The sequence below is a fragment of the Danio rerio genome, chromosome 23 (assembly GCF_052040795.2).
Source record: "Danio rerio strain M-AB ecotype USA chromosome 23, GRCz13ab, whole genome shotgun sequence".
NCBI classification, from domain to species: domain Eukaryota; kingdom Metazoa; phylum Chordata; class Actinopteri; order Cypriniformes; family Danionidae; genus Danio; species Danio rerio.
This window is the reverse complement of record NC_141043.1, coordinates 32,850,444-32,867,475: the sequence shown is the minus strand read 5'-3', so window position 1 is coordinate 32,867,475 and position 17,032 is coordinate 32,850,444. Positions and strand designations below refer to the sequence as shown.

The following is a 17,032-nucleotide window of genomic DNA, read 5'->3' as shown; positions in this document are numbered from 1 at the left end:
TTTCCTCCTAAGCATAATTGTGACAGTTTTTTGGAACCAGCCTCATAACGAATAGCTGCTTTCATCAGACACTAGGTATGGCCTTTATAATTGTTTTAAATTCCATAAACTGGACAGGGGATTGATTAATATTTTTAAAACTCTCATTAGTTAAGAGATCCCCGTTACGATCAGAAATAAAAATCAAAAATAGATCAGAAAGATCAGAAATAAAAATAATGTTTTTGTTAAATTGTTTATCCCAAATAAATAAATAAATATTATTTATCGTAATGTCTGCTTTATTCCATAAAATAGTTTCGTGGGGTGAGAAATTGTGATTCCAGACTAATAGAGCTTGTTGGTGGAATTTAGCTAATTCTAAAAATAGGTAATTTACCACCTCACAGATATCCGCACCACTGTGACGCTCTTAATATTTTATAATAAAATAATTCCATAATTGTATTTACAAGTAATTTTAGAAATGTTTACTTTATTACTTTTTTATTTCAATTTTTAAGAACTCACATAACAAATAGATACTAAAAAGCAATGAAAACAGTAATAATAAGTAGCCCGTGTGTGTGTGTGTGTGTGTGTGTGTGTGTGTGTGTGTGTGTGTGTGTGTGTGTGTGTGTGTGTGTTTGTTTGTTATTTAATTTGACAATTTTTTTGTGGATGTACCGATGGCGTGACGTCAAGGAACACACCTCCGTCCAGCCCCTATGACGCGTGTCCTGTAACTTCTCATGTTCTGCTTTATCCGGGTTTAAAGCAAGAGAAGCCGGTAGTTGAGCATCATCAGGCCGTCGGCCTCTGTGACTACTCTTTTATTTAACATATTGCGAGGAACAATGGTTCTCTGAAATGGCGCAGAAAGACACGCTGTTACATCTCTTTGCAGGGGGGTGAGTGAAATTACTTTTAACGTTGTGTTTTTATGAAACCGCGCATAACCGTTGCTAGATATGAGGTCAAAAGCCTTAAAAGCACGGCAGTGACTTGTACACACATAGTTACCAGACATAACGCAATTTTATGACCATTTTTTCTGTTATTTATATCTCCCCTCTGATACTCCGAAGATGTGTTTAAATGATGACAGTTCCTGTTAGCCTCTTAGCTAACGTTAGCGGTGAAACTAGCCAGCGCAGCATCGAGTCACGCGACACCCACGTTTTAAATAATCCGCAAACAGATTTGTATCTTAATTCACATTTAAACACAATTTCTTAATAAGTATTTTAGTAAGTGATGTAAATTGTGCCTGAGTTGTATAAATATATTTCGGTCTAAGCTGTCAGACACTGAACCGTGACGCGTTATGTAATCATAGCACGAGAAGAGAAGCGTCTCTCGCGAGCTCTTCATGGACATTACCGTCGCACGTTTTAACAGCAGCAGTACATGTGCACTTGAAGTGTACATTTACTTAATCGTCTCTGCATAGATGTTTAGTTTCAGCAGTCTTTGAATATGTAAAATAAAACCGCCTTGATTTACATACAGTCATTCAAGGTCATTCCGCGGTTTTTTATGTCCTGCTAAATTATTATTTATGCTTATCCATGTTTCTGCTGCTATACAAAATATGTTATATGGATAATTTAATATATTTCTTTGTCACAATTTATTATTGGAATGAAAATGAGTGCCCGTGTTTTGTGCGCTCTTAAATGAATTGCATTTGCGCAGGCATTTCAATGCCATGGTTATTGTGACTGGCGAAATGCTTGGCTCTTTCAAGGGCTCAGATTTGTGCCCTTGTCAGGCATGTGCACTACAGAGTCAAGAATGTAGGTAAATGACCTATGACATTAAAAATGTCAAATTGTTTGCAGGCTAATTTTGTCAGACATAGCCATTTGTTTAAAAATTCTCGTCATGTAATGCAGAAAAGTAATTGCCAAAGGGTTTGTAAGTAATTAATGATGCCAAACACATAATATTATGATATCTTTAGAAAATCTTTAATAAATATACACGTTTCCTTGTGTACTGTCTGGGAAGCATAAGTGTTGTATTACAATTGAATAACTCTATTCTTAAATTGATTATTTAAAGGGTTTAAGGGACCACCTATTAATCTTTGGGCTAATTTCTATATAAAATTTTGAACATGTTGAGTCTTTTTTTTTCTCTTCAATTTTCTTAAGATTAGACTATAATAGAAGGTATATTAATATTAAAATATTATAATTGGAAGTATGTCGAGTCTTTGTTTTTTCTTAAAAAACTATAATATAATAGAACATTTTTAAAGAACTTGTTTTTGTATTGAAAGTAATAAATACAGCAGTTTTGCAGAATAGCATAAGTGTGATATTAGAGATAATATTGCTCTTTATTAAATTATAATTTCTTAAATTGAACTGAATTTCAAGTTATGGCAGTATAATTTTCAAATAGTTTCAAAATGAATTGTACATTGTACGTTGTATATATTTTTCTCATAAAATCATTTGATTTAATGTGGGTTTAAATGTATTGTGTTGTTATTATCCAAATAAAAATTAGTTAATAAATAGATTTTAAAATAAAGACAAGTACAATATTCTAAACTCGGGATCTTTGCACAAAGGTAGAAAATGTATTTAAAATATGTAATAATCTCTAGTTTAAACATTTACTTTCCTCTCCCTTCCCAATTTTTTTATGTATTCCTGAGCAGGGTTTTCCATGAAAAAAAAGAGAAAAACAACATCAAACATTTGCATAATATATATAACTAAAGTTATACGTTAATAATTGCATTGCTATTTAGTTAACTATCTGACAGAGTTTTGGGCAAAATAGCGCATTAGTTAGATTCAGGTGACTTGCTTTGAAGGTCAAAGACATTGGCATATTTGTTTTATTCAAACATTGATGGCACAATATGGGCATTATGTAATCATGCCTTGAAGCTTTGTGAGCCAGCAACAATACACTCTTCCATAAAACATTACACTGTGTTCTGCAATATGGATCACTTTATTAGCAGGAGAGCATTGTAGAGCAAGTCCAGAGGAGTCTTGCATCAGTGTTTGGGCTTAAGGCTGAGGACGTCTGCCCTTGTAACTGAATGTGCTCCTCAGACAGATTTTGATTAATCTGTTCCTCATTCACTGTGCTGAGGTCAGAAGCACTGTGCTTTTCTTGTCTTTCGCTTTACCAGTAGTTTGACGTCTGCGTCAACATGTTGTGATTTCTTTGAAACATGATCTGTGATTTTTTTTTTTTTTTTTTTTTTTTGGCTTTCCTTAATTTATTTGAAATGAACAAAACACACACTAGGTGACCACATTCATTCTTATGTATGTTTGACTTTAAACTGGCTCTCTGCTGTACTGCATTTTACCCGCTTTCACAGATGTGTAGTATTTTTTTTTTTACATACGTTTCTTTGCTGGTGTAATATAGGTTATAGTGGAAATGCTTGTTTTATTTAGTGATTTGAATCATGATCAATGTTACCTGCGTCATATTGTGTCATTTTGATGAAGTTAAGTTTGCTTTCCTTGACCTCGCTCTAATACTCTTGACTCTTTCAACAGCCAGGCTGGTGGTCAGCAAGCATTGCTGACGCACGCATTTATATTTGCGACTAAAGTTTAGTTTGAATTGGATTTTAGTATCACCACAAACAGCAAATGTAACATCAGCCAAATCTAATCTGAAGGTCCTCAACCTTTTCTTAGTTTTTTTTGGTCCATAGCTCACTTTTTAGGTTACATAAATCTTTTAACAGAATTATTTTATTGTACTATTATTAGTATTTTGGTGTAAAGCTGAATCAATACACATCTCCAAAAAAAGTACTTTAATATTTTTAATCTTTCAATGTCAGACAAATTACGACAAAAAAAAACATTCAAACTCAAAGGTTTTTATTATCATATTTTCATTTTTTTTTTCAACTTTCCATGCTTTAAAGAGTAAAGAGTAAAAAGTTATTTCATCTGAGTAAAAAAAAATTTATTCAGATGAAATAATTCACGAAATGTAGGTGTCTGGGCAGCTGTTAACATAGTATAAGCATTACATCTTTCTTATTGTATAAGAAATAATATTTACATTTCTATTTAAAAACATACATTTTATGTAAACGCTATACTATTCAAAAAGCTTACATGGGTAAGGTTTGTTTCCTCTTCTGCTTGCAAAGGCTGCAGTTAAGTAACACTGTAATAACTAAATATTAATATAATTAAAAGTGAACATTTCTATGCAAGTACTTATAATGTAGCTTATTCATATGATGATTGTCAACATTCCAGTCTTCTGTATCACGTGATTCCTCAGAATAATTTTTAAAGAGTTTGTTTACCCAAAAATGATAATTCTGTTATTGATTACTCGCCCTCATGTCTTTCCAATCCCCTGAGACGTTCATTCACCTTTGTAACACAAAGTAAGATATTTTAGATTAAATTCTAGCTCTCCCTGGGAGATCTCACTAGTTCCGAGACGTTCAAAGTCCAGAAAATGAACTAAAAACATTAAAGATTTAAACATTAAAATTAAAAATCTTTTACGTTTTTTTTTTTTTTTTTGACAGGTTTTTTTAGGCGCTTCATATGATTACAGTGGAGACACTGAAGTGTCACAGTGTATTGTTTTTGTTTATTTTCTGGGTTTAGAATGTTTCATTCAACTGTTACTGTCTGTAGAGGATGAGGGAGCTCTTTGATTTCATCCGAAATAACTTGTATTCTGAACATGAACAAAGACCTCAGGAGATTAAAATGACACAAGGTTGAGTAATTAATCACATAATTGTCAGTTTACGGTAAACTAATCTTTTAATATTTGGTTCTTAAGACAAGAAATGTATTAATACCAGTGTTGAAAACAGTGCTGCTTGTTTAATTGTAATTTCTAACATTATAAATACATTCAACCTTGTTAAAGTATCAATTCCTTTCAAAATCCTGTATTCACTACGTAATTTTTTTGTTTACAGATGTGGTGGAACAGTAGGTGCCATCATGACATGCCCCCTCGAGGTGTTAAAAACTAGGCTTCAGTCATCCGGCCTCACTCTCAGGCCGGTTTTCCAGGTTCAGCTGGGCACACTCAATGGTGCTGGTGTCATTAGACCGGGATCCGTCACTCCTGGTTTACTACAGGTGTTACGGTAAGCAAGACAGGACAAACATTACTACGAAATGATCCACCCTGAAGATGAAAAAAGTCTGCACAAAACCAGAAGTTGATTTAGTTGCTGAGGCTGAGGCTTTATTTTAGCATGTTGATATGCTTCCAACTGAGACAGAAGATTAAGTAGGCTGCATGGCTTACCTTTGTGCATCTTTCTCTCATAACAAGCTAAAACTAATAGAGGTGGATTTGATATACACTTGCTTGTTAAGTCGTGACGTTTGAAATACGGTTTTCAGGTCCAAGCCGCTACTCATTTGAATTTAGAAAATATTTGTTTATAGCCACTCTTTAGTCATATCACACATTAAAGTGAATTTTATATCAAATCATGGTGTAAATCATGTGTCTTGGGACTTGCTGCATCACAGACACCAATATTTTAACAATTTTTATTATATATTGCAATCAGGATTTTCGAAAGTATTACATCACTTAGTAAATGTTTATTATCACCATCTATTGAGTCTCGCCATACAGTTTGATATAGCGATTGGACCTGAAAGCCGATGGCCGTGATGTCACACTTAACCTGCAGAGAATGAAAGCCCTCAGGTTGAGGTTAACAGAATGACGGTCACTCTGGAAGCAGAAGCAAATGATCAGACTACAATAGAAAATGGAAATGTGTTGTTACAGCCAAAAGCATTCTGGATAGTTAGAACATGTGATACCAAAGAGCTCTATTGATTTATTGTAAAATAGTATGTATTCTGTTTGGGCCTAAGTGATGCAATCATATATGGAAATGTTTTCCGGTGTTTGCTCATTGATAACCTGTCAGTTACACATGAGGTGATTCTTTTATTTGATTCGCTCAATCTACATCCATTCTCTGCTGCTTTAGTTATGAAATGCATATTTTCAGCTTCTTATTAAGATATCTACACATTAGTCCATTCTATTTTAAGTGTTTGTAAAATGTATATGGCTATAAAACGGTCAGCTGATTTGTTGATTTGCATTGGTTTGCATTGTGCACTTCTGTGATTGTTTATACACATGGCGAAATGCAATTTGTTAAGACTTAAACTTCCCTTTCTCTATAGAAGATTATCAAAATAAACATATTTTTCAGTGGATTAACTTGCACAAATTCATTTTAAATATAAGAATGTGAGCTAGCAAAATATGCACAGTGAACTTAGATTTCATGCAGACTTTAAAGTGGCAACAAATTGCATCTGAGCTCTTTAATCTGAATACATTCACCATCTGGTTTTGATCTTCTTCATGAAAGCTGATTAAAGCATCTCTTATCCTGCTGTTGATTATGACGATGACGGGGAAGCTTTGTGCTGCCATTAGCAGGCAGTGTTATGTAAAGGCAAAGGAGTTCATACTGTAAGTGTTAATGTCTATTTTGGGTAGACGGAGACAGCGTTGCACAGTCACATGATGCCTTCTTGCTGTGCTCGGGTTACTAGCCTCACGGAAAGTGTCCCTGAAGTAAGCAACTGTGAGGGAGTGTTCAGGTCTACGTGACATTCAGACCTCAAGAGGCATTTCAATTAAGGACAGTTTGGCTTATACCTTTGTAAAATAAAGGACATTTTCACTATTGTAGCCGTAACATCTCTATAAAACGGATATATTTGTCTTCTTTATTTATAATGTTAGGACTGTTATCAGAACAAACTTTTACAGATGGGTTTATAGACCAGTGTTGGGTTTAATCAGTTACAAAATAACTAGTTATGCAATATAATGATTTATCTGCTAAAAAAAGAAATGGATTGCTGTTCACTTTTACTAATAATGCATTTGTTTGACTGAAATTGATTCATTAAAGAGTTTTTGTATTTTTTGTGATACAAATCTAGTTTGCAGAATAAATCATTCTACTTTTTAGCTAAAGGTTACATTCATCACAATGACTGAACATGCTTAATTCAATTTAGTTTCTATTTTCAATTCAAATCTTTATTTCTATAGTGCTTTTACAATGTAGATTGTGTCAAATCAGCTTAACATAGAAGTTCTAGTCAACTGAAATTGTGTCAAGTTTTCAGAGTTGGACTTCAGTTTAGTTCAGTGTGCTTTAGTTTCACTTCTGAAAGCCCAAAAACTGAGGAACAAATCCATCAATGCAGAGCGCAAGTCCCAAACCAGGCAAGCCAGTGGCGAGGAACAAACTTCACCAATTGACAAAAGTGAAGGGGAAAAAAACCTAGAGAGAAACCAGGCTCAGCTGGGCATGACCACTTTTTCCTTTAGCCAAATGTCTTATGAAGAGCTGCGGTTAAGAAACAATGAATTGAGTCAAAAAATGATTTTACAACAAATTCAGAGGAAAGTCATTTGTATTGTTCAGATATTTTGCAGAGTAATTCTGTTTCCGTTTATCTAAAGTTGAGTAAACAATGAATTGAGTAGGTAATTAGTGACAATATATTGATTTTATTAAAAATGTTATTGCTTTGTTTTAATACATATAATGTTTAACTTTTTTGCAGTAATTCTGATTGTAAACTAAATGATGTCATGTTTGTTATTAAATGATTTAATTATTTTTTATTAAAGCCAAAATAACTAAAAAGATTGTCTCTTCACTGAAATGTATAATGATTTTAAGTATAGTGTATTGAGTCGAGTTAATCAAATTCCTTAAATTACTGTACCTTTCAGAAATAGTATTTTAAATGCATAGTAATTGATGTAATTAGTAAATAATACCTTTACGTACCTTATCTAAACACTGTTATAGATTTTCTGAAAGTACATTTTACATTTTTTATGAAGTTTTGTTTATTTATTTTGTTGTTGTTGTTGTTAATAATAATTTGATCTTTTTAAAGTTGATTTATTGAAATTGTTTTTAGTGCATTCTATTTGTTAAATTGTGTTTAATTAAATTATGTTTAACTAAATGTTAAATGATGTATATTTGGCATGTTATAGGCCATGAAGCTGGTATGGCAATAAAAAAAAAAAAAATTTCTTGAGGAAGCATTTGTGTAAATGTCGACCAGTGTTTCAGTGTGTTTTCCCTTCAGGAAGTAGTATGTTACCAATCAGTGCTGACAAAAGAGGATTTCACGAAGTAATCTGATCTGCTATTGTCCATATTCAATGTTTAGAATGTGCAAGAGTCATATAGGTGAATCATGAAGGAAGTGAATATGTGAAGAACTGTGTCACTGGTTTTCTGGAAATTGCATAATTGAGAACAGGCTGAGAAACTGGATTGTGAACTGGTCTCATACGGGCAGATTTAAATGATAAGCCCATCTAATTTTCACCTCTCTTTCCTCATCAGGTCAATTCTAGAAAAAGAGGGACCAAGGTCTTTATTCAGAGGGTTGGGTCCAAATCTCGTTGGTGTTGCACCTTCAAGGTAATGTTTCAGTGCAAAGCAAGGTTAAGAATTTGATCAATAAAATATATCAGTATATCAAAGCTGTAAAGTTGTTTTTAGTTTTAATTGGCACATAGAGGTGTAAATAGAAAGCTTTGGGACAAAGAAAGAGCGACTTTAATACAACATATAGCTTATATGTTACAGTCCTACTTTATGACGTTTAGGATGCTCTATATATAATTTTATTATATATTTCTTTTTTACACTTATGCCATTTTTGGTGATGTTTTTAAGATGGATGTCTGTATAGTTTATATTTATTTTAGTATATAAAGTTACACAAAGTACACACAATTAAAATGAGTAGTTTTCTTGGCAGTTAGCTGTTATAAGGTTTATTTTAATTAACGGTAATTAATTTAAAAATGTTAATTAACAGTTTTGTTTAGTTTAATTTTAGTTAACGAGAACTGTACTGAATACTGCACTGTTAATTATACTGCTAGAAGTAAAAATGTAATATTAATAAATGTAAAAATATGTATAATATTATTAAAACAATATCCGTAATCCGTTGCTTTTATCTTCAACTTTGAATTGAATTGTGAAATAGAAACGAAATAGAGAGACAAATGTGACAAAAGATTCATTTTAGTAAATCATAATCATCATCTATTTTTATTATTATTTAGTAGTTTTTTCCTCATGAACACAAGTCCTACATTTCCCATTCTAAATTACATTCAAAGCACTTCTTAGTTCAGAGCAGGCTTGAAGCGTTTTGACTCTTGAATGCTGCAGTTATTGTTTAGTCATTGTGTCCTGCATGGCAGTAGATGCGGGTGCTTATTCAACTCTTTGTGTCGCCTGTTCCAGACATTCAGCAAAGAGAGCTCTCTGCACTGTCAGGAACTCTCACTGCAAGCTGTTCGGCTTGATAAAACATTGGCAGCCTTTCAGCACAAATGGCTCTTTTACATCAAAATGAACTCTGCACTGTCATGCGTGGACAGAGGAAGCAGGGGGTGTTGAGTTCAACATAACGCAGGCGCTAATGTACTGTTCTCTATCTGTTCTTCTGCAGGGCAATCTATTTCGCAGCTTATTCAAAGTCAAAAGAAACTTTCAATGGCATCTTTGTGCCTAACAGCGGAGTCGTCCACATGTCCTCAGCAGGCTTTGCAGGTGAGAACTTGTTAAAGAGATCCAAAAAGAAGATTACCTAACATATAACAAACCATACAATGTGAGGGTCACTTGTTATTCAGCAGAACATTACTGAAGATTTTTAGCTTAAATAAAGGATCAATGGCAACCAACACTTTGAGAGTTAAAAAAACACATACTGTGGCTCTTGATGATACACTGAGGTCATTGGTTTATGTGTAAGGTTTTAAACATTAACAACAAAATTTCCTTTAATCCACTGCTCTGGCAAATGTTCTTATTAGTGCTGCATTTTGTGACTAAAACCAGTTCTGAAATCAGCTGTAAATCTCCAGTGCTTTCGGCAGAAGCAGGGTCATGTGTTTTTGATGAAGCAGAGTGTTCTACACCATTTGAGAGAGATTTTATTGACAAGCTACACTAAAATTGTATACGGTTTAATTGACTCAATTCTAAAATCAAAGATAATCATTCTGTGATTTGCCAGCTGTGTTCATAGCTTCTCAGTAATCTACTGTTCTGTGTTGCTGCTACATGTGAAAGCATATGAAAATACCACAATTAAAAACCTGTGTTTACTCTAGTCTGAAATGAATTTTTCTGGGGAGATGATTCTGTAGATGTGTGATTATTAGTCATGTTGGATCAATAAAAGCAGTTCAATGGGGTATATGCACAAGTATGCCGAATGACTTTTTCATTTTTCAGTAACCTGAGTCAAACGCTTCCAGTGAACTGCACGCAGTTACAAAATCGACTGTTTTCTTTAAAAATTAATTAGCTTCATTGCCTGTTTGATATACAATAGAAAGTGTGTCTCAGAATGTATAAGAGGCACTGCATTAAATGAACATTTTCAGTGCCATGTCTTTTAAAATATGAACATTTATTTTACCACAGTATTTTCACTGGAGTTTCTACACTAACCTGCTGATCCTGACGGATGCGTGCGTGTAAACAGGTTTTCATCTCATTTTACGCTTTAACAACAAAATGAGCGCTGAAGTCTATTTAAATTATTATGTTTTAATCGCATTACAACATCAATGGTGTAAAAGGAGCCTTATAAAATTGAAAAAGTCACATTAACTGTTTACTGGAGTTTGTCGGTATGAGAAGAAACACTAGCTGTCTATATAGCCTATACTGTTTGGCTGTTTCTCAATTCCAAGAACGCAGAGAACGAATTTGCGTTCTTGTAAAGACCAATCTTGCCAGGTTACCTTAGAAGAACAAACTCGGAAGACCAAGAGAACACAGAACGCGTCCTGTGAGATGAGATGTTGCGTTCTTCCTGATGGTCACATGACCATTTTTAATGTAAAATTATTTAAACATTACAGCACATATACAATGATTTATTGTTTTTTTTTTCCTTTTTAACGTACATAACATGCACAAAAACCTTACAAATATACGTTGCACAATACAAATAAATAGATTTTAATATAAATTTCAGCAAATAAGTACCCTTAATGTGTTTATGCCATTATTAAGATGCTTCTTGTAATGTTTGCCATCAGCTTCTCATTTAGGGAAACTCCTGAGATAAGTTATATCTCTGAACTTTAATAATAAATCTTTATAAGGTGCTGCGCTTCCCACCTCCTTTATTCAGTAGCAACGACTTCTGAGACTTAAAGAGCGAGTTCAGTGCTCAAGTCTGCATCGATGCATCCTCGATACCAAGAACACATCCGAACTTTCACGCATTCTTTGTTCTTTCGGTCTTAGGTTTTGGAACTGAACTTTGGTGAGTGATGATGACATTACACAAGGACACAAGTTCACTGAAGAACGCATATTGAACTTTTGTGACATTTTTGCAGTTTGCGTGAGCGCCCTTTGGCTTTCAGAGGAAGATTTTTGATCATAGAGCTGTACATGACAGTTGCTTCTTTTGCGAAGTCACAATTTTTAATTTCATTGTGCAGTCCTAATAATTGTCCTGTAATCTCTGCCATATATATATATATATATATATATATATATATATATATATATATATATATATATATATATATATATATATATATATATATATATATATATATATATATATAGTGAAAAAGTGAAATTCTGTTCAAATAGGACGGTTGCTTTTTTCACGTAGTCCTAAAGTTTGATGTACTTGATACAATCATGAGGACTGTTTGCAGAGACTATTGTCAAAAAGGTTGTAATGACTTGTAAACAATGAGTTTGTTTGTTTTGCTCTTTATAGGACCTCAGTGCACTGTCAGGAGCCACACTTATTCATTTTGTTTTACCTGTATGTTTTTTGACTCTTAAAGTGCAGGTGGTTGTTGATTTACAGTTGTATGAATCACCAAGGACCACAGTATGAAATAAAATCTTTAATGTTTTACTAAAATGTTTTACTAAAGGATAAAAAGTGAATTAAAGGGACAGTTCGACCAAAAATTAAAATGGGTTTAAGTTTCTTTCTTTTGTTGAACACAAAAGAAGATATTTTGAAAAATGCTGGCACACGTTGACTTCCATATACATTTTTTTTTTCCTTCTCTGGACGTTGATCTTTACAATTTTCAAAATATCTTGTGTGTGTGTGTGTGTGTGTGTGTGTGTGTGTGTGTGTGTGTGTGTGTGTGTGTGTGTGTGTGTGTGTGTGTGTGTGTGTGTGTGTGTGTGTGTGTGTGTGTGTGTGTGTGTGTGTGTGTGTGTGTGTGTGTGTGTGTGTGTGTGTGTAACAGAAGAAAAAAAAACTTATAAAAGTAGGAGAAGAAATGGTGAGGTAGTTTTCATTTTTGGGTGAACTGTCTCTTTAACATGAAACTGAGATTTGTGGGCGATCTATCCCTTTAAGAAATATTTACGCAACGTTGCTGATAGCGTTTCCCAGAACTTGGGACAAAAAAATTGCAAGCAAATTCCTAAATTAAAGTGGATCCCTAATTGTGTTGTTTATCTTTTTTTTTCAGCGTTCATCACAAACTCCCTGATGAATCCCATCTGGATGGTCAAAACAAGAATGCAGCTTGAGAAGAAGTATGTCCATTTTCCTGAATTTCACCTTGCTTTACTTTCAACAAGCAACTTGCATGAGGCACATGTCATATTTTCTGCATCACACCCCTTGAATAGTGGCTATCTTCCGATATCATGAGAGGGTTGAGTTTTTGGACATTATCCCGTTAGCTCCTTCTCTCCGTTACACAATCATCATGACGATTTAGCATGTGATCTGGTCTGCTGCTGTTAAAATATCCCCCTTGACGCACCAATCGAGGCTTAGGCGGCATGGTCTATATTTGACTTTAAAGGACAGCGGCAGTGGACTGCTAGGGTCAGATGAGAGAAGTATGTCAGATGGTACATTCTGAAAATAGGCTGTCATTTAATTCATCCTTCCATCTTACACGCAAACCTTGTGCAATACTAATGTAAGCCACATGTCTTGAGTATGTGAAGTGGCCTGAAGCACTCTGTAATTGCATCATAATAAGTACATTGCATTTATTGCTCATACTCATTTGCTAAACACTCATGGTGTTATTGCTAATGTTAGAAGCAGGTTTGGTGGTATGGGTGGACTTAAAGGTATAATACACCCCAAAAAGTTCTAATTCTGTGATCATTCGCTCATTTATATGATCTTTCTGTCCTCTTTTGAAAACAAAAGAAGGTATTTTGATGGATGTTAAAAAACCAGTAACCATCGACTCCCATAGTATTTGTTTTTTCTGCTATGAATGTCAATGGTTACCCATTTTCAACATTCTTCTAAACGTCTTGTTTTGGGTTTGTTTTGTTGAACACAAAAGAAGTTAATAAATGGTGAACAGAATTAACATTTTTGGGTGAACTATCCTTTTAAGGGTGGTGTAAGGTGTAACGAATGGGTCAACAATGTTATTATAAATGTAATTACTGAAGTTACTTTCAAATCAAATTACATGCTGGTGTTTTTAAAACATTAGTACAATGTAAACCTATATATGTACATAATAAGTGCATTGTTTAAATTATCACCAAATCATTTAAATGTAATTACATAGTAATTAAAATGCTTTAACATAGTTGTACTCAAGGTTTTAAAACCAGAACTGCTACCGCATAGTTAATCATATTAAATCCTTGACTGTAATTCATTTCTTCCTGATGACTGGACCTATCATCTCATTTTTTTTGCAGAGCACGTGGGGAGAAGAAAATGAATGCATTGCAATGCGCACGGTATGTGTACAAGACGGAGGGAATGAGAGGTTTCTACCGGGGCCTGACGGCATCGTACGCTGGGATCTCGGAGACCATGATCTGCTTCCTCATCTACGAGACGCTGAAGAAATACCTGGCGCAGAGTCGATTCACCACGCCTGACACGGACAATGATAAAGGGGCCTCAGATTTCCTGGGCCTCATGTTTGCTGCTGCATTTGCCAAGGGTTGCGCGTCCTGCATAGCTTATCCACATGGTAGGTTGTTATTACCTGTCAGGCAGAACAAACCAGTATCAACCGGTTTATGTCTAAAGATATACATGGATGGCTTCCGCTGTAGACAGAAGAATGCTGGTACTTTTAAGGGAGGGCACAGAGGGCATTAGAAATACAGTGAAATGACTGATAATTAAGGGCTAAAAAATTTTAAAAATATGTATTCAAAGCTTTGTTGCAAGATATTGAACTGCTAAACAAACTAGGTGGAGCTTTCAGGTCATATTATTTTTTAAACAGTATATTAGCAAAAATATGTTTACATGTTCTGTTTATATGTCATTTATAATACTTATTTATTAAATTTATATTTATTTAAGGTTATTTAGAATAATAACTTATGAGTTATTTATAAGTTTTAAATTATGTTTATATGTTTGCAGCAAATTAAATTTTGTGATATATTTATTGGTAACAGTGTGTTTTTTAGATATTATAATATCTAATATTATAATAGTATTATTATTATTATTATTAATATTATTATCATTATCATTATCATCATTATAATTTCATATGAATATGTTAACTATTTGACTACTCCCACATTTTTTCGACCATTAAAGTTTAAGAAATGAACTATGGTTTTCACAAAAAAAATTAAGAAGCAGGGAAAAAAATCTAAACCTATTTTCTGGATTTATGATTTTTAGTTTTCTGCAGAAACTTTTTTTTTTTTTTTTTTATTCTGGTGACAGAATTTTATTTTTTTTGCCATATTGTATTTTAATATATTTTGTATCTTAATTTTCAGTTTGCACACATTGAAATACAGTACAACACTTTACATCCATTTTTTTTACAACAATAACTTGCTGCATTTACAAATTATATAAGACTTAAACAAAAAACAAAACAAACATCAAAAAATAAAAATGCCCCTTTTTTGGTTAATGGTAATCTATTTAAAAGTGATCATTATTAATATTCTGAATACATTGTACAGCAAATATATAGATTACAGAGTATCACTTCAGAACTGTAAGACTGAAACTACATTGTCCACAAAAATTATTTATCAGATTCTTCCTCTGTTAATTTCACACAGATATATCTGATGAAAGGACTCCATATGTTTTCAAATACACGCTGTTTAGCTTTTAGTATGCAAGTTATTTTTTTCTAATGGCAGGCTTGACGACATCTGTCTCATCCATTGAGTAGTCTTTGGTCTTTGCGTTTTTGTCCATAGCAAAGCTACACATTTTTTGGCATAAAGCAAGCTGAGGACTATAAATACTTGTTCGCTGGGTATAAGCCCTGCCCAGCAAAAAAAAAAAAAAAAGCTTTTGGTCGAGGAGGGTTTGTTTTGAAATTAATTTTTTTTTAGAATTTTTGACTCCTATCTCTTCCCAAAATAATAAAATTTTTGCACAATTTTTTTTTATTTTTATTTTTATAAATTGTCATTTGGAGAAATTTCTTTTTTAATATTACATTTTATTTTATTAAAATAAAATGTTATTTATTTTGTTGTTTTATCAAAATAAAATGTCTTTTATATTATTTATATTCATTTTATATTCATTTTTAGCAAACACAGTACCAATCCTTGAACTTCTGAGGAGTCAAAGTTTTTTTTATAGCTTTATATGAACTTCAACATGTACTAACTATAAACTAACAGTATTGAAATAGTGCTTTTAATGCCATAATGAGAATTAACAAAGCTACTTTTTGAGAATTTAAATAACCGTGAAACATTTTCTTGCTCAGTTATCCTCACCATAATGATTTAGTGGAAAAAAGCCGCCTTTCTCATTACCTTAATGAACAAAAAGCCCTTTTACATCTCTTCCTAACTTCCCAATTTCTCTTCCAGAGGTCATTCGGACAAGACTCAGAGAAGAGGGCAGCAAATACAAGTACTTCTTTCAGACGGCGCGTCTTGTGGCAGTAGAAGAGGGTTACGCTGCATTTTACAGGGGACTCATTCCACAGCTCATCAGACAGATCCCCAACACGGCCATAGTGCTGTCCACATACGAGCTGATCGTCCATCTGCTAGCCGAACCCTCCAAATAAAGCACAAAGACACTAAAACCTGCAGCTCGAGTGGACGTGAATGTTCATTAAAATCACCCAAAGACATTCAGTAGCTTTTTTTTTTTAAAGAAGAAGAATGCCTGTTATCAGAACTGTTTTGCTCGTTGTGTGTTATGTAAATGGCGCATATCGCATAGCTGTTTATGTATGCTGTATCAGTGTACAGATAAAGGTCATCTGAATATACAAATAGTGCATTTAAGTTAACTAAATTATTGTTATTATGAGTAGCATTTTGTTTGCGGTCATTTGCAATTCTTTGGATCTATGAAGATGATATGGTACTTGCTGATGGAGTTTTGCGAGTTAATCATTAATGGATCCGGGTTTTATTATTATTATTACTATTATTATTTTCTTGGAAGGAAAGGAGATGATATTGAAATGGCTTTCTAGGAGCTCACGGTTATGTTGCAATATTTTGTAATACCTGTTTTGTGACACCTTGTAGCATTTGGGAGTCTGACCAATTAATTCTATTCACCTCTGCTAGAAACGTTTCATCCGTTTACTGTATATTTGGCTGTACAGAAAAGAAGGGCTTCAATGCGTATGCTGCTGTTGGTTTAATATAAATTATCATTTTTTTTCTTGTTGAAAATGCATAGTTTAAACAGAAATGAGCCACTTCAATAAATGCCTCTTTTTCAAGTCTGTTGGGATTGATTTGTGAGTGTTATCAAGACTGTGGGAATGAAGGAGTCAGGAATTCCTGCTGTTTACTTGAAGCAACACAAGGGTACAAAACAAGAACATGAACTTTGGCCCTGCGTCTTGTCTGTGTGTGCTACAAATGCTGAACACAGAAGTGAATCATTTGTAATGCTGAAGATAATGATCGAGTTATGTCAACAAGCGTGATGGTAACAACTAACTTGTGATTGTTGATAAAATATTCATATTTAGACATAGTAACTGAATGAAAAGAGCACACTTT

The 17,032-nt window shown here is 33.5% G+C and overlaps 1 protein-coding gene across 1 annotated transcript; it reads left to right on the top strand.

Moving 5' to 3' along the window:
* Window positions 1–765: 765 nt before the first annotated feature.
* Window positions 766–16,746, top strand: slc25a33 (solute carrier family 25 member 33). Its single transcript, NM_213157.1, is given in 7 exon segments — window positions 766–890; window positions 4,928–5,101; window positions 8,384–8,461; window positions 9,510–9,610; window positions 12,535–12,601; window positions 13,748–14,028; window positions 15,872–16,746. Coding segments are annotated over 7 exon segments (945 nt in total). The 5' UTR covers window positions 766–849; the 3' UTR covers window positions 16,075–16,746.
* The last annotated feature ends 286 nt before the right edge of the window (window positions 16,747–17,032 follow it).